The sequence below is a fragment of the Aplysia californica genome, unplaced genomic scaffold (genome assembly GCF_000002075.1).
Source record: "Aplysia californica isolate F4 #8 unplaced genomic scaffold, AplCal3.0 scaffold00125, whole genome shotgun sequence".
NCBI classification, from domain to species: Eukaryota; Metazoa; Mollusca; class Gastropoda; order Aplysiida; family Aplysiidae; genus Aplysia; species Aplysia californica.
Window position 1 is genome coordinate 1,114,604 of NW_004797395.1, and position 24,846 is coordinate 1,139,449.

The 24,846-nt window shown below is 37.1% G+C and overlaps 1 protein-coding gene across 2 annotated transcripts; it reads right to left on the minus strand.

Annotated features, from left to right (window-relative positions):
* Positions 1-1,064: 1,064 nt before the first annotated feature.
* LOC101855013 (probable tubulin polyglutamylase TTLL9) lies at positions 1,065-24,846 on the minus strand. Of its 2 annotated transcripts, none has more exons than XM_005096286.3 (14): positions 24,663-24,846; positions 18,813-18,872; positions 17,361-17,450; positions 14,255-14,369; positions 11,696-11,781; positions 10,999-11,032; positions 10,537-10,671; positions 9,397-9,543; positions 8,199-8,286; positions 7,730-7,851; positions 5,479-5,612; positions 4,819-4,932; positions 3,201-3,328; positions 1,065-1,923 (listed from the first exon to the last, which is right to left on the minus strand). In XM_005096286.3, exons 2-14 carry the CDS (start codon positions 18,851-18,853, stop codon positions 1,850-1,852), a joined length of 1,308 nt encoding a protein of 435 aa, XP_005096343.1. In that variant the 5' UTR covers positions 18,854-18,872; positions 24,663-24,846; the 3' UTR covers positions 1,065-1,849. The 2 variants fall into 2 exon arrangements, with proteins under 2 accessions (XP_005096343.1, XP_005096344.1); XM_005096287.3 differs by lacking the exon at positions 14,255-14,369 and adding an exon at positions 16,121-16,229.

The following is a 24,846-nucleotide window of genomic DNA, read 5'->3' on the forward strand; positions in this document are numbered from 1 at the left end:
GGCATGGGTTTAACAACCTTTGAACACAAAGATTATTTAAGAGACATGTCCTTAGATTTCACGTCCATCTTAAAAAGGGATCAAGCAAAGATAGTTTTGAGTAATGAAAACTTTTCAAACAACTAGCGTTTAAAAAAATGTTTCAAACCAGGTCTGCCTGCACTGCAGTAGATATCGATTGAAAAGACAGCTTGTCTGTCTTAGACCGATAAATCTATTTGGAAAGGCTGCAGTAAAGGTACTACATCATTGTAAAGTTCACAAAAACAGCCTTTTTGAGATGATCACTTGGGAAATTTTGGTCCAATCGGTCTGAACAAGTGTCAACAAAAAGTTCATAAATGTAACTCTTAACTCAGACAAAAGTAGAGTGTTGCAAAGAAACAAATAATTTTCTTCTTTTCTCAAGCATCATGAGGCATAGGATAAATCTGTGGTCATGCCTTTTGAATAGATATAGTATGCTGAAAGGAGCATGTGAATTCCCCCCATATTATGAAGCGTCCCAAAAATGGTGTGGAACTAAATAAAACTAGACAAAGTAGGCCTACTAATGATTGTAAAGACTTTCAGTATGCCCATTAAAAATAAAAAGACATCCCCTGCAGTCTAAGCAAAACCTACTATGTAGCTAGCAAAAATTGTCTCGACTCTATGGAAAACCTGATATCTCAAAGTAGAGTGTCAAAACTAAGTTATTAGAGGACATATTTGTTTGTTCGTTTGAGTATAGAGGAGCAAATTGACACAATGATGGTCATATAGTGCTGGGAAAGAGTAAAATAGACAGGAACAACAGAGGTAAAGAAAAGAAGTAGGATCTACCAGTAGCGCCCTCCAACCACCCGCAATGACATATTGGACTGACAATAAGATGCATGGATCATGGATTAACAAGAATTGCTAGTGACAGGGACAGCAGGTAGTATGTACTATATGAACATATTATTTTCACATTCTAATACCTTAGACATTCGTTTCAAATATATCTTCACTGCCATCATCTCTATCCATTTTCTATTGATATTGCTAACAATGTGCTACTATGAATTTGATTTTTAATCCCATTTTTAAGAGTTCAATCGAAAACTAAACAAAAAGTAAATGCAAGGAAGCAGGGCAGATTGTCCAGACCTAACTATCATAAATAAAGCAATGTTTAAACAACTTTTTAAAAACTTGTCTGTGAGCCTTACATTTCTGAACAAAATATGAAAGAAGTTCACAACAGCTTAAGGTTTACAAAAGACAAATGAAAATCTAAATGCAAGAGAAAACTAAAACAAAAGAAACCTGCTATTGATGAAGATTTTTAACATTTACAATTTAAAAAAATAAAGGAAGTGGTCAGCTGTATTGGCAGAAAGATATGAAATGCCAGAGCTATGTTTGTGTGCTTCCATATTTAATTTAAAAAATACCCTGTAACAGTATCAAACATAATTACAAAACAGAAATGAGTGTGTGTTTATGTGTAATGAGTGTGCGTGCGTTTGTGTGTAATGAAAGTGTGTGTGTTTGCATGTAATGAGTGAGTGTGTGTGTGTGGGTATGTGTGTGTGTGTGTGTGTGCGTACATAAGCGCGCACACATGCGTATAAGTGTTTTCTTGGTGAAAGCACTTCAAAAGGGTTTCATTTAAAATAATATGCATCACATTACGAACTATTCGGACTACTACACGTATTCAACAACTACAGCTCAGTCACACAGAAAGCTGCAATGAAAACTTGCCAACTTAAATAAAAATAATGAACATCAGTAGGTTATAAATTATGATAATGTGAGATGTGGAGAATTATTTTTATTCTAAGGCATATTATATGGCAGAGGGCGAACACTTTAGACTTTAGGTCACTTTTTTCAAGGCATTTGCAGTTTCATACGTATGTCGAAGGTTATCCATTCTGTCATTGACACAACCTGCACAAAACAAAAGAAAAAAACTTTCATCACTACAAAGCTGAATCTTTGTTCTGCGTTTAGAAACCAGCTCACTGTTCTTCATCCTCTTCCATCTCTTCTGCATTATCCTTGTATACTGACTGAGCAGAAATATACTGACGAATTTTTGAAGAAATAAATGACCCTCAAATCTAACCTGGAAGGTTTCACAAGGGTTTAGTATCATCTTCATTTTTATCATCATCATCCTGCTTGTTATTATCTTAATCATCATTAATATTCTGCTTCTCATCATCATCATCACATCATCATCATGCTTGTTATCAACTTAATCATCATCCTGCTTGTTATCATCATCATCATCATTACTATTCCGCTTCTCTTTCTCCCAGTAATTCTCTTGCCTAGGACATGTGATAAAGAAAATGCATAATACTGAAAGAAGCCCGTTAAATTCATTCCAAAACGGGTCAAACACGTCTACATCAGTACAGTAGAACACAGCTATAGCGGTACTTTTGGTTCCAGAAGAAAAATCCCTCCACTGGCAAGTTCCCGCTACAGCAATGCAAAGGGGAAATTACGGGAAAGTTTATAAAAATTCACATGTTTACCTCCCTTCCATATCAATAAAAGTAGCACTTTAGATTAGTCTTCCTTTTCTTGTCAACTTCGTTGATTACCTTGTTGCTTGTGCTGTCTATCGTATCAGTAGGCATACTGTAGAACTGGTGAAATGGATGCGTACGTATGCCTGAGCATCAGCAATCGCAATTCAATGAATCAGGAATCACACAACACACTCTCCTCTTTTACTTTTTGGCCTAGCCAAGCCCTAGGGGTACGCTCTCATACAGAGCGTCTCGGCTATGGCACATCACCTTTGAAGTGGCACACGTAACGCGTCTCTCTGCACCATCTCTCTCTGCCACCTGCCCCACCTCACTCATCACTGGACTGGTCAATCACAATGACGCACCGCTGACTGCCTGTTTGGACCCCACCTACAGCCCCTCCAACCCCCTTCCCCCCAGCTAGAGCTCGCTCAATCTCTCCTCCTGTATTCAAGTTCGGACCTTTCCCGGTCCTGTTAAACCCGAGCACAGGTAATTGAGAAAGAAAAGGGGATTTTGGTAAGGTCCTGCTGTAGGGATGGGCCCACTGCAGCGGGAGCCACTTCTACAGTAGCAGTTTGATGAAAGGGTACTCAGTATCACACACTTTAGAGACAGATTCTGTCCAGACTAAATATCATCATCACCCGGACAATTTGTTTAATCAAACGTCATACTTACCCAGCATAGAGTCTGTGGAAGAGGTATAAGGAACAACTGTTTCTTCCAGTTTACCCTCAGCACCCACAACAGGGCCATTGTCCCACATCAGATCAAACAGGCCGATGCGCTTCTCTTTCCCACTAAGCCTGGTACAAAAAAAAGGTGAGCTTCAGAGTCACCTTCAGCACCGGTACCATCATAATCACCACCACCATCATTGTATGAAAAAGCAGACTTGGGAGGGTGAGTCTTGAGTAATTTTCAATTAGTAGAGACAAATTAAATAATTTTTTAATTAATTAAAATGAATCCTCATTTTGCCTTGAAGGGCATCCTCAGAAGCGAAATGAAGAAATGTAAAGTTGCATTTTGATTGTGCAATATGTCTGGATCAGTTTGTATGACCAATTTCTGGTTTAGACAAAATGCTGATGCTAACATACATCAATGTGTGCTGAATACTGGCTTTGGAACATGTGAAGTGTTGTGTGCAAAGGTTGTTCAAGAACCATCAGCATCGTGATGGTCATCATCTCCCCGTGAACTCTGTCCTTCTCCTCCCTTGAAAATCAGGCATCAGATTATATTAACAGACACAAAAGTACAGCTGAACGTGACGTCTAAGACAGTAATCTGTCCAACCTACAGATACACACATTTTGCACAATCAAAAAACAAGTTTACAATTTTCGTTTTAAATTAAAGCCTACAATATTTTACAGCACTCTACCCCCACTGGATCAACAGTTTTCCGTTTGATGATTGCTGTAGTAGCCTCATAAAGCATCACAGACTGTATACTAAATCACTGCAAGTATGTGTCACAAAAGGATGGGGTCATAAGGGAATGTCCTTTACTAAATGTCCCAAGAGATGTAGACAATAATATGGGAAAGATCATTCCTCTGTATGAAATACTAAATAAATATCCTCAAAAATGCTGGTACCGATAACTCTATATCATTGTGCACCAAATAACAGTTTTAATGTGTGAAGTATTTTTTGACAAATAAATAGGAGCAAAGATGGTAAAAAAAAAAAACTTTATTAGAAAGACAACACAAAATGTTTTTATCAGCACTGGTGGCGACATCAATAATAAGGCATTTTGTGTCACAATGTGGTGGAATCAAGCGTTCATCAAATTTTGGGTATACAGGGTTATTGGTATCATGATTGCTTGTTCATTTGGTTTCCTATAGGAGAAAAAAAAATCCATCTATGTTGTATAGAAGTAGAAGTCGAAATATTTGCAATTGAAAGAGGTCAGGGTCACCTGGTTTCAGAGGTAATATTAGTGATCAAATGGTCGCCTAAGTTTGGTAACTGAGGGTCCTTTGAAAACTGAAAATGTACATTTTTTGCGCCTTTGATCAATGTTTTTCAGAAAATCCACACAAAAATGTGTTTTTAAATGGACATAAAAGGTATTAAGCAAGAAAATTAGAAGAAAATTAACCATAGGCCCTAAAAATGCAGATTTAATTTATTTCATTATTTTGACGAGCGCCTGATTTCACCATGATGCCTCACATATTATGATATTATTATTGTGCATAGACAGGCAAGGGCATTTTTTTTGCTTTTTCAGAGAGAAAATATTCTTGTATTAAACGACCTTTCAAAGTACACTTACTTGTTCTCTAGGTCCAGTACATTCAGCACGTCATTGAGAAGTCCAAACTTGAGTTCATAATCTTCTTTACTGCTGGCAGTCAGGGATGGTGATGCATTGATTTCAATGAGCCAACTGTGAAAAAAAGAAACAGAAAGACAAGACAGATTGTGAAAAATTCTTAACGAATTTTATAATGGTAAAGAGACAAAGAGGTTTAAATGAGACAAAGCCATGCAGAGTACATCAGCTGGAGTTTAAAAATGCCCGCATCTTAAAGCCTGACTTAAATACCATCAGTAGCAATAACTTTGCAGATCTACATTTGCATTCCTTTCTAAAAGCACAAAACATTTTAAATTCAAAGCATATTCACATGCATCCTCATCAACATCATCATCATCATCATCATCATCATCATCATCATCATCAATGGCCTTCAAACTTGACAGTGAACAGGCCACGAACAAGCAATTCACATCCTTTTCTGCATTGGGCAAGCTTATATTCACATGTACTGATTGTTAATATTTGTACAGAACAAACACCTTTAGGGTTATAATTTAAATTGGCAAAGAGCCATGTAGTGGTATTTACAGGCCTATCACGGCCACAAGAGCTTTTATGAAAACATGAATAAAGGGTACAATATAAACATTTAGAAACTGAACAAGTACTTACGGTTTCAGATTCGAATCAATAAGAATGTCATAGCCATATAGTTCAAAACAATGTTTGTCATTGATTATCACTCTTTGACATGACTGAAGACTTAAAACAAATATATTGGTCATTTGCTGGAACAAGGCTTTCACCTGAAAAGAGAAAGAAACCAAGAGTTCCTTTAAAAAAAAAAAAAAGAAGAACATTCCGTGATTATCTCCATTCTTCATTAAGGGGGGGGGAGTGACACCCCGAAAGTCCTGATTTGGCTCAAAACCATGGATTTTAAGTAGTAGGTATTTTTAGCTTCTTCAGCTTCTCTTACAACTATTTCATTGGATGAGAACCCCCTTAAGCCTTATTTCTTCCCATACTGGACATGTTTGTCACCACCATTTCCTCATAAAGTTAATCTTTTGTCTTTATCGCCCATTTTCTCGAACATGGTTTTTCTATATACTTTTTAAAATAACCCCACCATTTTTCATCCAATCTTCATGAAATTCTAACAGAAAGAAGACAAGATGTAATACTAAAACTTTGAGAGATGAATTTTTATATATGGAAAACATTTTTTGTTGATGGTGTTTGAAATGAGGATTTTCACAGATTTTTATGCAAACGTGAATACTACCTCAGGAAAAAATTAATTAAAAATGTTCTAGTACGTTTAAGAAAAATTCATCACGCAGATTTGTAGACCTATTGTTTGCCAAGATACATGCAAAAAAAAACCAATTTATCTCCATGAAAAATAAGTGCGGTATTAATTACGTAAGAAATGTCACAAAAATCCAATATGGCCGCCATATTACGGAAACAAATTTTTTTTCTCAAAATTTGAAAGAGGATTTTAAGACTCCTTACTATGCTTGTTATATGTGTGAAATTTGGCAACATTTGATCAACTAATAAGCGAGATAGCCTTCAGCTGCCCCCCCCCCCCACCCCTCTTAACTTGGTCTTCATGATTGTTATTTCCTTACAACCCAATCCAAATATAAGGGGATTTCTTATTTATATCAAACAAAACCCAAAGATTTAAGCAAAGTCAGGTATTTCTTTTACTACATATTAAGAGCGACTGGCTACTGTGCTAACCTTAAGTGACACACACAGGTCATGGACAGAACGCACGCACATGCCTCACCATACTAGAATAATTAATTCAACAAATCAAAAAAAATAGACATCAGAGAACAAAGAGTTTATGCTATCATTGAAAAAATTGTTGATGATCATTGTTCTGCAATACTGTATAATCCATATATGAATTTTATATACCCTTCAAATTTTAATAGGAATATGGGACCTTAATTAATTTCATCTGTATTTATATCTGAAAATTTTTACCTAGACTCTTTCACATTTGTACTTTTTCAAATTTCTTCTAGATCTACAAATATCATAAATCATAACTACATAATCAAAATAGGTTGACTTCTTTTTAAAAATATTTTTGGTAAGTGTTTTACGACGCTCGCAACTGCATAAGGTCATATGAGCGCGTGGGACACGTTAAACATTTTCAGCTGGTAGGAAATTTTGAATTTTGCCTGGGTGGCGGCCGAAGTCTACTCTTATTGATCTTAGACCACCAAGGGATCTTTAACGTGCGCAATCAGCACACAGGACCTCCGAGATTTTTCGCCCTTGTCAGAGAAGGCTTGGTGTAGATCTTTTCTACCAGAAGATCAGGGGTGTGGTTGAAAGACAGCAGTAAGAAGGAGCCAAGAAGTAGCAGTTGAAAGGCTGCAGAAAGAGTCAGGAGCCCATAGAAGGGGGGGCAAAGGAAGTAAGGGGGTTGGGAAGAAATTAGAGACGAAAGTAAGCGACAGAACAATGCAAGAGAGCAGGAAAGGAGGTGAAAGAAGACAATTTTAGATAAAGAAAATGTTTCCATCACTATCCGAATTTGAACCTGGGACCTTTGAAATGAGAGGCGAACACCTTAACCTCTTAGGCCACGAGATCCCAGAGTTGACTACTTGAATCCTTTCTCCGAAATCTCTTGGGTCAGCAAAGGCCTTTTTTTTTTTACTTTAGATAGGCCAACAGTAGAAATCCAAGAGAATAATATCGGGAGTTTTTTTGAGTGTCAATACATGAGTTCAATTGAAAAATCTCTGGCTTTTGCAATTTGAACTTTACCTAATACAAGAGATTAGAAGACTTCAGTGAGAGTATCTGTGTCTTAACAGTAATTAATCATCATCTACTGACAATTGGATAAAGACACAAAATATTTCAACATATATTTTAAACTCACGGCAGTCTGTCCGTGTTTGGCAGTGAGGTATTGGCGTAACTGTTGGGTCGACCACTTGCAACCTTTCTCAGGGTCGTAGTCCGGGGCAGTTTTCTGTATGGCTACATTTGTGAGATGGACATCTGTACATTTGGTAAAGGTCAACATTCGTTACACACACTATTTAGTTGGCTTAATCATACTATTAATAACCCTGAGACAAGAATCAGTCTCTAAAAACATCTGTCCAGTTCAAAGTTTGCGTTATAATTAATAAGACTAAAATGGGTGAAAACTGGGTAGGCCTAAGGTGAATCAGCAGGATAATGATCATATTCTCCCAGGAAGAGTGAAGAAAATAAACTAAACATTGAAAAGAAGTGGAAGATGCAGCCCCTCAGGGTACCTGTCAATCACCTGCAAACAAAAACATTGCTTATTTTTTAGTCTTTAATTTTGGTGGTAGCTTACAAGCAAGTAGCAAGGATACAATTGTCGTCTATAGAGTCCAGGGAGTAACGGGTGTTGGCGAATCGTGCAAAGCCAGCTCTGTACAACCACGCTTTGAGTGGAGAATACTGGGGAACGACAGAGAGCTCTGTTATAGTAATATGAAAGTCAGTCAAAGGAAGATTCTCACTGATTTTTTTGTTGTCTGGCGTCGAGGTAAAATTACTCGTCAAAATGAAGAACTTGAAAGTAACCGACATTTTTTCACCCATTGTGCAATTTACTTTGAGTTATTTTTGGGACTCAAGTCTATTAATGTCCATTTAAAACACATTTCTGCCTGGATTTTACAGAAAAACGTTGAGCACAGGAACACAAAAATGTAATTTTGCAGTTTCCAAAATTTTGAAAGTCACCAAACTTTGGCAGTCATTTTCTCACTAATTTTACCACTGACACCATACGACCCCCACCTCCTTCAATTGCAAATATCCTGACTTTTATTCGAGGAGCTTCTTTTCATCAAAAGCAAAAAAAATGAAAGGGCGTTAGGAATATTTTATCAATAACTCCATTTGCCCAAAATTGACAAGCACCTGATTCCACCTTGTCGTGACACATATGAGCACTCGGCTGCCAGTAGAATTTAAAACACCCATGTGCTTTAAGAATGAAGAACTTGAACATGCATTTCAGCAAAACTTACATTTTGCTTCCTACAATAACTTACAGATGTTTTCATAATACAGTGGAGTTTGCTTAATTGAAACTGAAGTCAGCGGGACTGACAGGTTTTCTTTTGTTTAGCCAGGTTATCAGTTTACTGAGGTTACTCACAGAGAAAAAAAATCTGGAATCCTGTTCTCTTTTGCTTAACTTCTATTTTGGGATTACCTGCGTTTGATTTACGTGGACTACCACTATATATATATATATATATAGCCTATATATATACATAAAATTAATTCCCAGGAGTATGCCCACAAAATTTAAGTGAAGTGCAAATGAACAAGGGTCAGGAGAAGGGGCCCACAGTTTAGTTTGCCAGCATCTTTTACACACTGTCAGTTGCCCGAGATAATAACTACGCTCCATTGTCGTTATAAGGAGAAGAAACCACAACTTACATCTACAGATACAGTAATGAGCTTTTCCAACCACCCCTTCCAAACACAGGATCAAAACTAACAGTGAGTCAATAAAGGAACAAAAACAAGGAAATAATGAAGAAAACTTACTGAAGTGACCAGAACATACACTCTAATGTCAAACTTGCGTCCTCCAATGAGATACGGATTTTCAATATATCTTTGAACCACATAGGTCTCTATCTGTTGTGGAGCTCCATCTCCAACACTTTGAATAGGAGGCTGGTACTCTACCCCCTGAAGAGAGATCGAGTCCAATGAAAATCTTATCTTGCCATAAACGGGCGTGATATCCATACTTTGATTACAATAAAATAACACAAAACTGAATAAAATTGCCATGTCATTGTACATAGCAGTGTTGCTATAACAAAATAAATAGGAAAGAGATGTTAAGATAGTCCTATGTTGAGAAAAAAACCCAACATACATGACATCTTTGAAGGCAACTAAAAGATGTGATACAGTACACAACAGCAGAAACAGAAAAACAATCAAAACAATTCAATATCGGTACTTAAGAAGCATGTAAGAGTACAGAACATGACAAATCAGACCAAAAAGTTGACTAAAATTTATCTAAAAATAATTTCAGCTAAGAGTGCAACATTTTCACTTGTAATTTCAACATTTTCACAATGAGCCTCACAAATGGATCTTCTTTACAATAAGCAATAATGACAACATTGATTATATGACCTTGTGCAAGGCACATGGGGCATGGGAGGTTCTACCACAGTGAGCTCAGCATCAGTCTGTATCCCACTGGTGATGTTAACATTTTTCTTTTAAGACAGCAGTAAGAAAATGAAAGATGGTAAGTTTGCACAAACAAAATGTAGCCAATTCTTCCAAATTACCTCCTCTAAACCATGCAGAAATTGCAATAAAAAATCTTTTTAAAAAAAACATTTTTGTAAGGTCTGTTCCACACAAAATTTTAGTGTGTTGCAATCTATTATAGGAAAGATTTTGCTTGAACAATGTCTTCAATTTCATATCCTAATTCCTGCTTAATTAGATTATAATGAAAATGCATTTTTTCAAAACTGCTCACTTGATTCTATGTTAGGGGTACCTACAAATGTGTTGGGTTTCCAAAGGAGTCGATGAAGCCTATAACTCGTTTTAGATCAAATTTTGTTCAAATTGGTGACAAAAAAAATACAGGCTAAATATAATGGGACAAAAAAATTATTCTTTCAAGGATTTTGCTTAATTAATACTGACCCGTTTCCAGTCCGTTATGTCCTTTAGTTTTCTGAATAAGAAAATGCCTTTCCCCTGCGACTTTGCAATAGGTTTCATAATCCAAATGGTGCCAGGACAGCGTCGAAATTCATCCACAAAGATGTGGTATTCTGACTGTAAAGAAGAGGAAGAGGTTAAGACTCCTTAAAAGCTACAAAGACTATGCCCACAATCACATTTTGCGGCTTGAATACACCAAGGCATAACATTTCGTAGTTTGAATGGAAAAACAAATATTATTATCACCCTATTTAAAGAACAAATTAACTCAGACTCAGAACAAACATTAAATTGAAATTTAAAATTGAGTATTAAATATGACAGGATTGATCAAGTTTTAAACTAGATATTACCTAAGATACAAAGTTTGTTGTGACAAGGGAAATAAACAATACTTAGCTTAACTATTTATAAAAACAGTACATTATACTAAGTACTCACCGGAAGTTCATACGTGGATGGAAAAAAGTCGCATGTATCATTAGTTAAGGATTGGTTTGACGAAATAAGTATGGATACTCAAGGGATGTAGTAAACACAATTACTTCACCATATTTCCAAAAGGAGCCAAGATGTAGAACGATGAATAAGAACTGATACACAAAAAAAAAGGCTTTGGTAAGTTTGTAGAGCTCAACATAGGTGCGCTTAAGTTCAAAATTGATTATACCACTACGTATTCTATGATCCCACATATGTTCTATAAAGAAAAAAAAACCTCTTCATGAAGTTTAGTCAGTAAAATTACCGTTCATGTCTGCCAGGCTGTTTTTTCCTGGTAAAAATAAAGACAGGGACATCTAAAGTGGTAGTAAGGACAGATTACAATCCCCCCCCCCCCCAACTCCCCCTTGTGTTCATTCTGAGCAGAACCTTCAATAACATTGAATTCAGCTTCTTGAAATCTCAAGTTGCACAAGTAAAAAGTATCACATCACATATATAATTGCTTGACAGGCACGTTCCAACCGAAACATAGCTATTAACAATTTTTATATAAATAACCCAATTGAACTAGTTTTAAGAAAGTTTTGTTGTTGCAAAAAATAATTTTTCAACCCACGGAAATCATTTCTCAAAAGCAGACTTTGCTTCTTATAGGAAAGATGGCTAAAGTACAATGTATCATAAAGGATATTTCTGTGCCTCAGCTTTTCCAGCCTCTCGTTCCAGACTCCGGCGAAGCCTCTTGAGATTCTTCACCATCAAATTTTTCCTAGTAAGCTGATGAAACAAAAACGCAAGTATAATTACATTTGGTAGTTGGTCAATTTCAAAAAAATTTTCATAAGTGGAGCAGCATGGTGAAATCAGGCGTTCGTCAAAAATAACAAAATTTGAGAAAAAGGCATTTTTCCGCCAGTTTGAACATTTTTTCGAATTTGTATTTTTGGGCTTAACCTCTTTTACATCCATGCAAGCTTAACCTCTTTTACGTCAAAGCGAAAATGTCCATATGAGTTTTTACTCAAAAACATTAATTAAAGGCATAAAATATGTCATTTTTCAAACACTCTTTAACTATTGGAGTTACCAAACTTCGGAGGCCATTTTTTCGCTAATTTCACAACTGAAACTAGGCGACCTCACTTCCTTCAATCACAAATATCCTGAGTACTATTCAAGATAAATGGACATTTATTCCACGGGAAGCAAGGCAAATAAATCAGCTTTCAGATGACAGCAGTAACTTCACATGCCCAAAAATTGACAAGCGCTTGATTCCACCACGTCTGAAATGTCGAAATAGACCATAAAAGGATCTTACGAATGAAAACTGATAGAAACTGGGCTTAATCCAGGAAATAAGTAAAAAAGAAAAAAAGAAAAGATAAAACAAATAAAGAGACATAATATACCTCTGTCATAATCTCAATTACAAAGGAAAAAAATTCAAACTAATGAACTATGAAATGGTAGTTTATATTTCTGGACAAGCATATTAAGTTAGGAAGAGTAGTTTTACCCACACTGTAGAACATTTCTTTCCACTCTTTACAATTGTGATATATTTTCAGTTGAGAACAATAGATAAAAAGCTATGCATTATAAATATGAACAACACTAAATACTTATTGAAAGATACTTAGTTTTGTAATGTGAATGAAAAAAGGAGTGAAATTTTCAAGTCATTTCACAACAAATTTGAAAAGGAACATGCACAGTACAGGTGAATTAATCAAAGGACACAATAAAAGTGCCCAAAATATATTAGAGCTACAACCAAAGAAAATCGTATGAAATAAAATTCACTCACACACAAAAAAAAATGCTTCACAGCTAAAATATGTAGACTCTATTCCCAAAAAGTATAAAAGTGTCAATATGTGTACAACATTTCTAATATACATAAATATAAAGAACACTAGGAGCTAAGACACAGTAAAATCAGGAAGAGCTTAACATGCAAGTTTTTTTGTGTGTGTAAAAAAATGGGTCAAAATTGTCCCCCATTTTTAAATTAATTTTTTTTTAAAATTAAGTCCCTCTTCATCTGTATCATACTTTTTGAGAACATTGTTATATATTAACTTGCTCCTAGAAATAGTAATGGCGACATAAAAATGGATGTCTGCCCTTCCGAGTAAGTCCATAGAATATGGTTCTTTTGATATTACGACCAAAATCTTTATTGTAGGCTATGTGCCTCCAATATATCCCAGATTTTGTGCTATCATATTCATAATTTCTTACTAATAGACTAGCAATTTTATCAACATAAATAGGGCCTCATACAACTGGTTCATAGGGATCAGTGTGGGGATAAAAGGTAGAGATTAACAAGCAAAAGATGTGACTTCATGTTAGTATATTGCACAAGAGAACCATGAAATAATAGAATCATTGTGTGTTCAAGAGCCTGGAAGTAAAAAGCAGGGAGAAAACAAAGTGGAGAACTAAGAAAATTTTTCAATCCTCGAGCAGAAAAAGAACTCATTCGTGAAGGGACCAGTGAAAGCTTGTCCATACAGTGACGAGACATCATTGAAAAATGACCAAAAATTATAGAAAGGTGAAAAGAGAAGAAAAACCATCAATTAATAATCAGAACATTAAAGGCAGGTAGGAATAGGAACAAAGTAATTGATTAGGCCGTAAAAACGTATTCTAGAAGGAAACTCAAAAGCACTTTTCAAAACACACAGGTGACAGAATTGAAACTGCTGTGTTTTCAGCCACGGGTACTTTACAAATGTTGATTTTAAATTATAAATTTCAAGCAGAGAAAAAAGTGTGAATAACAGGAAAAGGAAGTACAAATTAAAAAATATTCAGAAAAATTCAAAATACCAGTAGAAAATTTTTATTTAACTCAACACTACTACGTAGACACTTTGAATACAATAGAGTTATTCATACAGCAATTTCTGAATATTGCTAAAAGAAATAAAGAGCGAAACCAACAAAACAAAGCCTTATCTATAAGTAGAAAAGAGAAACAAAATCTTCAAATTCTATTTTAAAATATGCAAATGTATCTAGTCCATTTACAAAGCCAGGAAGAAAATATTCCAAAGGCACTCTCTAATATCTATCAGTTGACACAGTAATCCATTTTCTATAATATCATGAATAAAGATGAATTAAACACTTTCGGTGACTGGGAGATATTGAAGGGTGAATTAGGGAAGAGAAAAATACATAAATGTAAAGTATGGAGTAAATAAAAACAACTCGTTTCGTTCAAAATTCCTACCTCAAAATGGTTTCTGAAATGATTTAATCTCATTTGATCCTCCAGGTATGCTCGATCAAAAATCTCCCTCATCCACCAAACATCAGCCCAATAGATGTCCCATGCTCCTCCTTCTCTAGATATGCGAATATAAAAATTTGTTCAAATAGAAGGTCAAATCTTTTACCCTATATTGGCAAAGAGGTAATGATCAAATGGAAACAAAGCAAATCAGAGTAAAACAAAAATGCTCTGAACACAGCAGTTTCCAGAAGTAGCAGAAGACACAAGGTGAAGAGGACTTGTCACAAGTTTTGGGTACCTGAAGAGGAGTCAATTTTAGATGAAAAGACTTTGTTCCAATGAAAATTGAAAAAAGAAGGCAAACTTCAGATCTCGTAAAGCCCAACACAAATGTAAGAAACTTATGTTCTCAATGAACATCTTTCAGCAGACCAATTATATTTTTAAAACTGAAGCCACGAACGACCTATCAGTATTGTCCTTGGAGAACAAACTTGAGTAAGAGCTGATGCACAAAGTCACTGGAAAAAAAGGACATACGTCTATAACTAAAGATGAATTTTCTATCTCACTGTCTGAAGGCAAGAATGGTTTGATTTTGTCCCCCATTGTTAAATATTGTTGTTACACTGGCATTCCCCTTGAGTGGGGTCCATTGAATTGTGGAAGGTTGAGTAATCAAGAAAGAAGAGGAAAAGTAAAAGAGTGGAATGAACTCTGGCATGTGCGTGAGTGAGAGCACATGCACGTGCATGCGTGCGCATGTGTGCATGCACACGTGTGTGTGTGTGAGTGTGTGCATGTGTGTGCATGTGCTGTGCATGCATGTGCGTGCGTGCAAATGTATAATGTATGTACATCTATATAAATGTGAATGAGTGCATCTGAGCAAAAGAATATTGTGTGTGTGTGTGTGCGTGTGTGTGTGTGTATGTGTGTGTGTATGTGTGTGGGTGTGTGTGTGTGTGTGTCTGTGTGTGTGTTTGTTTAGTTTAAGTAAGAGTTTTACGGCACTTGCAACACTATAAGGTCATATAAGTGCCGAAAATTAGATGTGTTACAAGATAGTTAACAAATATATAAAAGGAGGAGGAGAGAGATCAGGACAATAGATGTTTGATAGGAAAGAAGGAGCAAACCACACCAGAGCACCCACCAACCACCCATTGTGTGTTTGTGTGCGTGAGCATGTGTGTGTGTTTTTTAGTTTTACTAGAGGTTTTACGGCACTTGCAACTGAATGAGGTCATATGTGTGTGCATGAGTGAGCATATGTGTGAGTGTGTGTTTGTGTGTGTTCGTGTGTGGGTTAGTGTGTGTTTTTTTAACACGAATGTATGTGTGCAAGGGTAGGCACAAGAATTTGTCCATTTGTGGTTATCTGATTAGATTGGAGGATTTGTTTTTCTTTTTTAGAGGGTCAGAAACAACTTGACGATAAAATCTTTGAAACCAGATAATCCGCAGTCTAGCCTAAAGCACAAAGCACAAAACCAGCACAGAACAGACAGTGCAATTATTAGACAGTTCGTTAACTTTTCATATAGAATAAAAACAAGTTGACAAAGCAGAGACTGTACGCAAATCAACAAGCTGTGTTAAGAAGTTTAAAAAGTAATTGGCTCAGGCATGGCAATTTTAAATTAAAGTTGAAGGCAACCAACTCAGATGAAGACATCAAAGTATGACAGTCTGCGCAACAGAAATGACACTGCAAACATTACAGCGCATCAACAAAGCAGACATTGATGAAACAATGACCAAGCCAAACAGTTTCACAGACTACAACAAATACAACACGAAAACGACACATCTCTAGCATAGTCTATCTAATTCTTTTCCTTTTTCTTCTTAGATTATGACCTCATAGAAATTTCTGAAGTGGCTGACTTTGGAGTTCTCAGGGAAGTAATTGTATTCCTCTTGTGTGTTCAGCCAATCTCTGTCACACCAACAGAATTCCCAGTCATGACTGAAATGTGGTGTAGTAAAGGAGTAAACAAAAGGAAAAGACAGAAGAACAAAAGGCAAAATTGAAAGAAAAAAAAAAAAAACCTCGAATACACATTTTCACACTCCTCACTATTCTACCTACACTGGAGAGGGTACCATTCAAGGAGACCTCAGTATTGTGAGTCTACTCTTCAGTTGACAAGATAGAGGAAAAGGCATTTTCACTTCCATATCACAGTATATCAAACTATTCAAATGTTTCTAGCACTTTTTTCTGACAATACATAGTTCCAAAATAATAAATAGTTCCAAAATAATAAATAGAAATGGGCAAAAATTAATTGAGTACTCAACATCCCTAGAGTAGCAAAATGTGCCAAAATAATCCAACATTCTCTGGTAGTGCTGGCAAAATATTTCAGTACTAGAGACAAAATGCAGAGAAAAATTTGGCAATTAGAATCTTATAGTACAGCCATTGGGGAAATCAGTAGAGCCAACAACAGTCTTCTTTTTTTCTGCTACATGATCGTGCCATACAAGAACAAAAACAGAAGTCCTTCTTAACAATTTACATGAAAAACAATTTGTTTTTCCTTCTTCTGCTGGTTAAGAAGAAAATACTCATTTTGCCTGATAAAAGGAAAAGATGAATTGCAAATATAATTCTTCATGACCAACATCAAGTATGATTTATAGGTAGGGCCTACATTGTGATTGAAAATTATTGCATTAAACAATTATAAATGCACATATAAAGGCCAGGGAAATCATTATTGGAAACTCCTCTCAAACATCTGACCTAAAATTACTTTCATTTGCTCAAATTTGACTGACAAAGAATTAGGTAAACAAAACATTTCGCCCCTTTGCAATAATATCATTTTTCATGAGCCACTCCTTTTGCAAGAACAGCACTATCACCACTGACCTGTTAGAAGGCAGACATCAAAGTGCTGTTTTCTATTGTTAAACATCACATTTTATGTACCAGTGACAGCGGTGCAAGTAAGTAGATTTCTAAACTACTCGCAGCGCTCAATCATCATCATAAAAGTAAAATCCTTCAATTCTATCCCAGAAATAAAAAATTGATTTGACACTACTACAGGCTAAACACCATCCCTTTTTACACACAAAATGCGCTCACGTGGTCACTTCTGTCCAGCCTGGCCTTGCTCTCAGAACATCAAGAATCGTATTTTGAAGTGAACATCTGAATCTTATGCCAGTGCGTTCACTAGGGAATTACAAACAAAATAAAATTGTTACTGTAGTATTCTAAAGACTATTCAAATCATGATAGACATCATCATAACCAACCTAATATTTTGCAACTGGTCAAATTGAGGCACACACAACAGAGATATACATTAACGAATCTTTACAACAGTAAAATCTCTAGCTTCCAAGATGCATAGCCTACATACTTTAAGTGAGACATAGTAGTTAAAAGTCATTAACTAAAAGCTAGGCAAACAAAACACTTCAGTCAACCTGTGGTAATTGTTTTGAAAGCTTCCTCTCAAATTTTTAAGTGCCATGATTTCAGTCTACAAGTCAGTATGTTTTAATCAAAGAGAAAACAAGCACTGAAATTTAAGAGGACAAATTTTAGGCAACATGGTACAGAATCAAGCACTCATCAATATAATGAAATCCAATAAACTGACATTTTCCCTCTAGGTAGGCAATTTTTATCGAATTTTTAACATTTTTCGCTCAACACCTTAAATTTCATATCCATTTAAAACACACTTCAGTGTGAATTTTAAAGAGAATTGTTGATGAAACGCACAAAGGAAAATGTAAATTAGCAGTCTCAAAGGACCACAAGCTATGGAAATCACCAAAACGGGGCGGCCATTTTTTTGCTAAATTTTCCTCTGATACAAGGTGACCCCCACCTCTTTCATTAATTGTAAATATCTCAACTTCCATTCAAGATAAATGGGTATCTTTTTAAATCATATGCAAGGCAACGGAACAGGCTTTAAGGTTATACCAATAACTCCAAATGGCTATAAACTGACCAGCACTTGATTTCACCACGTCATGAAACAAATTATCTTTCTGAAGTGCTTTTGTTTATAGTCCTGAAGGCTCACAAATGTCAGATGATCAACTTCCTTGGGTGTTTTTTTGTTTCAAATTATCATTTCAATCGCCTTGTAGGACATACAGCTGCAGCTTGATAGACATCTATAAATGTCATTTACATGTCCTGTTGAATCTCTGCCTTTTGGTAAGTACCCATTTGCGACTTGAGTATACAATGGATAAAGCACCTTTCATATATAGATACAACATCTACCCGAGACTGGCAGGAACTGAACTCACAACTAAAATTGCCATCTAAAGGAGCAAAGTAATCTTTCTCTATCTAAAATTTTTATATTCTGGAGAGAACAAAATGCCAAACTATGAAATCTTTTAGGACACAATAGTCCAAGACATTAAAATCTTCTCCTAAGTCGGTTAAGTTATTTTCTCAAAACACTCAGGAATAGTTTAAATATTAGACTTTCTCAAATAGAAATCTACAAATTAAGAGTTGTAATAATTCATTTTAATTTCATGAATTTTACGGAAAAATACTCACTAGCCACTTTTCACTTTTGTAAAGGGCGTTGTCTTAGGCATGACTAGAGGTCCAAAAAATCTGTGATGAAATAAAAAAAGGTGATAAGGAAAAACTGTGATAATATAGAGGGTATATTACATCTTCCAGTCCACTAATAAATTATGTAGCACAGTTCAGACAAGAAAAATTCCAACAGAAAATAGAAAACAAGATTTCCAGAAGAGTCCAAAACAGTATAACATCTAGCCGAGAAAAAAATATGGTTTGGAACCATCAGAAGGGCAAAAATGTACTTACATAAAAAACTGATAATAATTTGACAAAAGTATGTAACTCACACTACTAGAATCATGGGTTTAAATAAGATGAATTATTACTGGAACCTACACTCAAATCAGGGTGTAGTTGTAAACAAACTCACATCAGTGAGTGAACATTTTGCCATGAAAGCAAAAAGTTTATAGGTTTGTCCTAGGCAAGTAGTCCACAATGATTGCCGAAAATGAAGGAAAAGCATTAAATTGTTCTACCTATTTTACTGGCATCAGTGGTGCAATGCATAAAACAAAAGACTTGAATTTGAATCTCTCCCTGGGAAGAAGTTCTATCAAGTATCTTCTTTGTTGTGGTATGAAGTACAGTAGTCTCTGCCAAAGATCCCGGTGCTTGGGAGCAAGAAAAGGGCAGGATCCTAGGCGAACAGGACCTCAGCTGATGCACCAAGGGAAGAATCTATGGTGGTCCATGTTAAGGCCCACAACTGGTAAAATGGTCTCCCTTCACTCTAACATGAACTGACATGACCCCTGGGTGGGTTTATGACATATATATCGAGCAAAGAGAGATCAACGTTGATGACTAATCACAGTAGCACGAGTGAGACATGCCATTTTCCTTTAATATCCTATCATGAGTCTCAAGATCTACGCTTATCCAGTTGCCCCTCCCTTTTACCTGTCCAAAATTTATAGCTTTCCATCTCTGATTGAGGTACCCCGCCTTTGTCGTTACACACTATTGCGTTGTGACCACACCTAGGCGTTCCTAGTCTAAGAAAGCCTAGGACAACACCAATTGAAATTTAGTTGTTTCGCAAATTCAGGAGAAGAGACAACTTCTGCAATGATCAGTGAAGAGTTCACAGTTCGATATGATCCCGCACAGATCGAAATTGTAGGCCCTATCCCCACCCCAGCATGTGGTGTAAGTTTAGTTGGAGAGCTCAGATGCGAGTGTGATGTTTAAGGAAAACAAACGCATCGGTCTGTTCATACTTCGGTGTGATTCTGTTTGGGGCAAACATTGTACCGTTTCGTTGAGTTTTATAATGCACATGTGATCACATTCAAGAGCGTGGCTGATCCTTGACATGACAGGCACTTCATTTTTTATCTTAACTTTTCACTCTTCGTTGATCCGCTGTGCCTGTCAGGGCTTTTTGTTCCGTAAATTATAATCTGAAATGTGGGATCTTAGCCGAATGTAGACCTTCAGAGTGAATTAGAGCCGGATCCAGCGGCGGCTCGTGGTTTATAGAACTGACCGGCCATCATTCACATCAACTCTTTCTCCCTCCCCCCCACCCCCTACCTTCACAACACACACACATACTCTCTCTCTCTCTCTCTCTCTCTCTCTCTCTCTCTCTCTCTCTCTCTCTCCTCATTTTATACCCCTACTTTCGCCATCCCCACCCCCCTCCCCCACTCACACACACCACTGTAAACATTATAATATTACAATGCTTTTTTGGTTTGCTTTTTTTTTGGGGTAAGTGTTTTACGGCGCTCACAACTGCATAAGGTCATATGAGCGCGCGGGACACATTAAACTTTTTCAGTTGATAGGAAATTTTGAATTTTGTGCAGGTTGCGGCCGCAGCCTACTCTAATCGATTTTGGACCACCAAGGGATCTTTAACGTGCGCAACTTGCACACGGGCCCTTCGAGATTTTTCGCCCTTGTTCGAGAAAGCTAGGGGTAGATCTTTCCTACCAGAAGACCAGGGGTGTGGCTGAAAGAGAGCAGTAAAAAGGAGTCAAGGAGTAGCAGTAGAAAGGCTGCAGAAAGAGTCAGGAGCCCAGAGGAATGGGCAAAGGAGGTGAGGGGGTGGGGGTAGAAAAAGGAGACGAAAGCAGACGACAGAATAATGTTAGAGAGCAGGAAAGGAGGTGAAAGGAGACAATTTTAGAGAAGAAAATTTGTCGGTCGCTACCCGGATTTGAACCCATGACCTTTGAATGAGAGGCCAACATCTTAACCTGTAGGCCACGAGAGCCCCCTAATATAATGTGAAAGAGCTGAAATATGGTAGCGTCAAGAAACAATATAATGAATAATGTGTGATGGAAGTTAATGAGATAAATAGAAACTGACTTGGTCGGCACAGAAAAAGAAACACTACTACTACTAGAGTCTATGCTAGAAAACAAAGTGAAAGAGAGAAGCAATAAACTGCTGGTCCTGGCCTCCAGCAGATCTACTTTAACCAAAGACTTTTACTTTCAACACCCCCACACACAATATCGACGTGCACTCGACCTGTAAATAAGTAATAAGAACTGTCCTGTATGACGACAAAAAGTAAATTGATACTGTACCAGTGATGCTGTCTCATGCAGACCTTAAGTCTACAACCAGATACTATACAAAGCTGGACAAAGTTAGCACACAACAGTTTTCCATCATTATGTAATCAAACGTTCTTCATCGTACTTCTCAGTTCTCAAAACACTGTTGTAGCAACGTGGGGAAGTGTGTCAAAAGCTAATTATAGAACTTGGTGTCCAGCTGGGATGACAGTGGAAAAGGGGAGGGAAGGGAGAGGGTAAGCCTATTGTTTTTGGCCCAGACTCTGACAGCCGAGAGCCTATCGCTCCTCGTTATAATTCTCCTTATATATCTTCACTAGACGATTCCTCTTTTTGCCGGCTAGACTCATATGGGCCAGGTAAGTTATTAGTGGGGAGAAAGCGAAAAAAAAAAATGAATAAGTACCAAACAATAAACAAACATGAAGGAAAGAGGCTCTGTCTCGACAAAAAAGCAGTGAATCCCACTTGTCTATTTGAGCGTCTTCACATCGGCAAGGTGCTTTTTGAATGTTGATACATGTTTGTTTGGATTTCCTTAAATCATCATCAGCAATAAATCTCTTGTCAACAGTCCAGTTCACAAACATTCAACCGCACCGCCGGTCTTGCCGAGTTAACAAACTGCCCCTGGCCGGATCTTAGAGGTGATTTTTGTGTGGTAAAAATTCTGTTCTCTTAAAACAGCAGGAACTTAAGTAAACTGGGATCGTAACTCATGGGATCTTAGGTGGAGAATACTATATTTGTTTACACCAAATTGGGTTAACAGAACAATCATGGGGGTATAAAACATAAATTAATCTGTTAATTCCAAGAGTAAACAACTTCAGAAGTCATCAAAATTTGGGTGCCATTTTCTCACTAATTTTCTCAGACACCAAGCCACCCCCACCTCTTTCACTCGCAAACATCTCTACTTATATTCAAGACAGACAGGTATTTTTTTTCACCAAAAGTATATGAACAAGCATTGAGATGATATTATACGATTAACTCTAATGCCCAAAAATTGAAGAGTGCATGATTCATGTAGTTTTGTTAAGCATTTGAAGGCACTTACAACACAATTAGATCATATAAGTGCCGAAGACTAGTGGTGTTACAAGAGAGTAGCGCACACAAGAACAGAAAAGATAAGGATAATACATGTTTGATAGGAAAGAACGAGCAAACCACATGTCTGATTCCACGGTAGTTCATCATTACACAAATGATTTTCCCTGACACCACAGCAGGCTATTTGTTAGTGAGACGGTGATTTATGGCCTAACGCGGGAGGCCGGACAAAGAAACAGAACATGCATTGTTACATGCATTCAACAATGGATTTATCTTTTCTGTACTCATTTGAATCGTTTGGTATTTTATTACTCTTTAATTTTTATTGAAGAAGAAGGGAGAATAAAAAGACAATCGACATCTCACCCCGGGTGAGACTTGCCATCATAGGCTTTTCTCACCCGGTGTGAAACAAGCCTGCTGCTGTCTATTGTCACTATCGCGGTGGATGACCAAATTGACAAATACATATTTTTTTTAATGATGTTATAGCACGAATGTAAACTAATTTGGTCGTATACAAAGATGCTGTGGCTATTTCACTTTTCGAATCAAGCCGAACTATGCCGGTTGCCACTATGTTTTGCCCGGAAGTTCTCGCTACGATATCCTTCTCTCTGTCTCTCCCTATCTCTTTCTCCTCCATCCCCTTCCCCCTCTCTCTCTCTCACTGCCCGTACACAAAATTGCGCGTTTTCAACACAAGAGCGCTGGAACGCTTGTTTACACTACACTCAACTTGTATCACAGTGAACGCACACCGGGTGAGATTAGCCAAAAGGCTCACCCTCTCACTCGGAGTGATCGGCCTGAGCTGATGCACTAAGTGGAGAACCCACATCAGGTGAGAATAGGAAGAAGATTTGCCCTCTCACCCTGGGCCTAGAACTGCGCTAGGTGAGATCATAGCGAGGTGGACTGCTATTGTTGTCTCCCCCTTTAAAAAGGCAAGTGGCTTAGTGGCTATTCTCTGGCGTCGCGCCGGTCAATAGATCAGAAGCTATTCTCCGGCGTCACGCCGTCGGTCTATTACTAATAATATGTCGGTGCAGATTTGCAAATACCTCTCTCATCTGTTTGTCTTGGAAAATAATTCTCACAACTTTACCACTTCGTGCCCCTTACAGACAATAGGTTTTCAGACACAAACTGCCCCAATTCCTCCAATTTAGCAATATGTTGGGTGCTAGAAGAAACGTGTTCACAACTATTGACGCGAGTTCATAACAAAGAGTGAGCATAAGAATAAGTCATATTTTCACTGTTTACAAAAATGGAGATACGACAAGAAAGCACTGATGTCGCGACATACCAGTTAAATTGATAGAAAATTACAACAACATGAAATAAGTTAAGGCCACCTCTATTCTCACCCGGAGTGAGAATAGTGCAGGCGAGTCTTGTGGCTATTCTCACCCGGTGCGCGTTCACCAAATTTTGCGTTCACTCTAAACCACAGAATTCTACACTGTGATAACAGAAAAATTGTAGAATTCTGTGCCGTGAACAAACGTTCCATTACAACTGTAGCCTACTAAAAGCGTACAATTTTGTCTGTGGGCAGTGGAGAGAGAGAGAGAAAGAGAGAGAGGAGTAGCGCGAGAATTTCCTGGCAAAACAAAATGGCGACCCGCGTAGTTCGGCTCGATTCGAAAAGTTAAAGAGCCGTAGCATCTTTGTAGACAACCAAATTAATTTACTTTTGTTGTTTTAACATCATTTTTTAACTTTGTTTTGGTCAATTTGATCGTCCACACCGATAGACAGTATTCAGAAAGAGACGGAGAGAGAGAGAAGAGGGGAGGAGTTGATCTTGCAAGAACTTCCGGGCGGGTGAGAATAGCCACTTTCATAAGTTAAACAGCAAGCTAGATCTATACTAGATCTAGATCTAGATCTAGAATCTAATCTAGATTCTAGATCTATATGACTAGACAGGATTTTAGACACAGAATCAATTTTGTTCGTTTAAATAAACAGAATCATTATTCTAAATAAGCAAATGGACGACGGGAATAAATGAATAGATCTAGATCTAGTTATGTTAGACAATTACCATAGGTAAAATATAATGAAAGGTAGACTTACTAGGCCTTATTATGACGCCGGAGAATAGCTTTCGATCTATTTACCGGCGCGACGCCGAAGAATAGCCACGCTTTAAAAAAACATACAAAATTGTTTAACACCCAATACATTTTCAGTCACATCTCACCGTTACAGTCTCTGCATCAACATAGAGTATATATGTGTTTCAATCTTCATAGTCTCGTCAGTTTGTCGACAAAACTGCATTCATAAGAGAACCTCCATATATGTAAGGCCTTCATCAACTGCCATTACTTTCAACGATCGTGAAAATGGTTGCTAACAAGCGGTTCAGGTGGCGTCATTGGGTA

Coding starts and splice junctions, on each gene's coding strand:
- LOC101855013 (XM_005096286.3), bottom strand. CDS start 18,853: ATGCCTAAGACAACGCCCTTTACAAAAGTGAAAAGTGGCTA. Junction 10,672..10,998: donor CATCCACGTATGAACTTCCG/GTGAGTACTTAG, acceptor TCTTCTTTACAG/TCAGAATACCACATCTTTGT. Junction 8,287..9,396: donor TGTATGTTCTGGTCACTTCA/GTAAGTTTTCTT, acceptor GTCGTTCCCCAG/TATTCTCCACTCAAAGCGTG.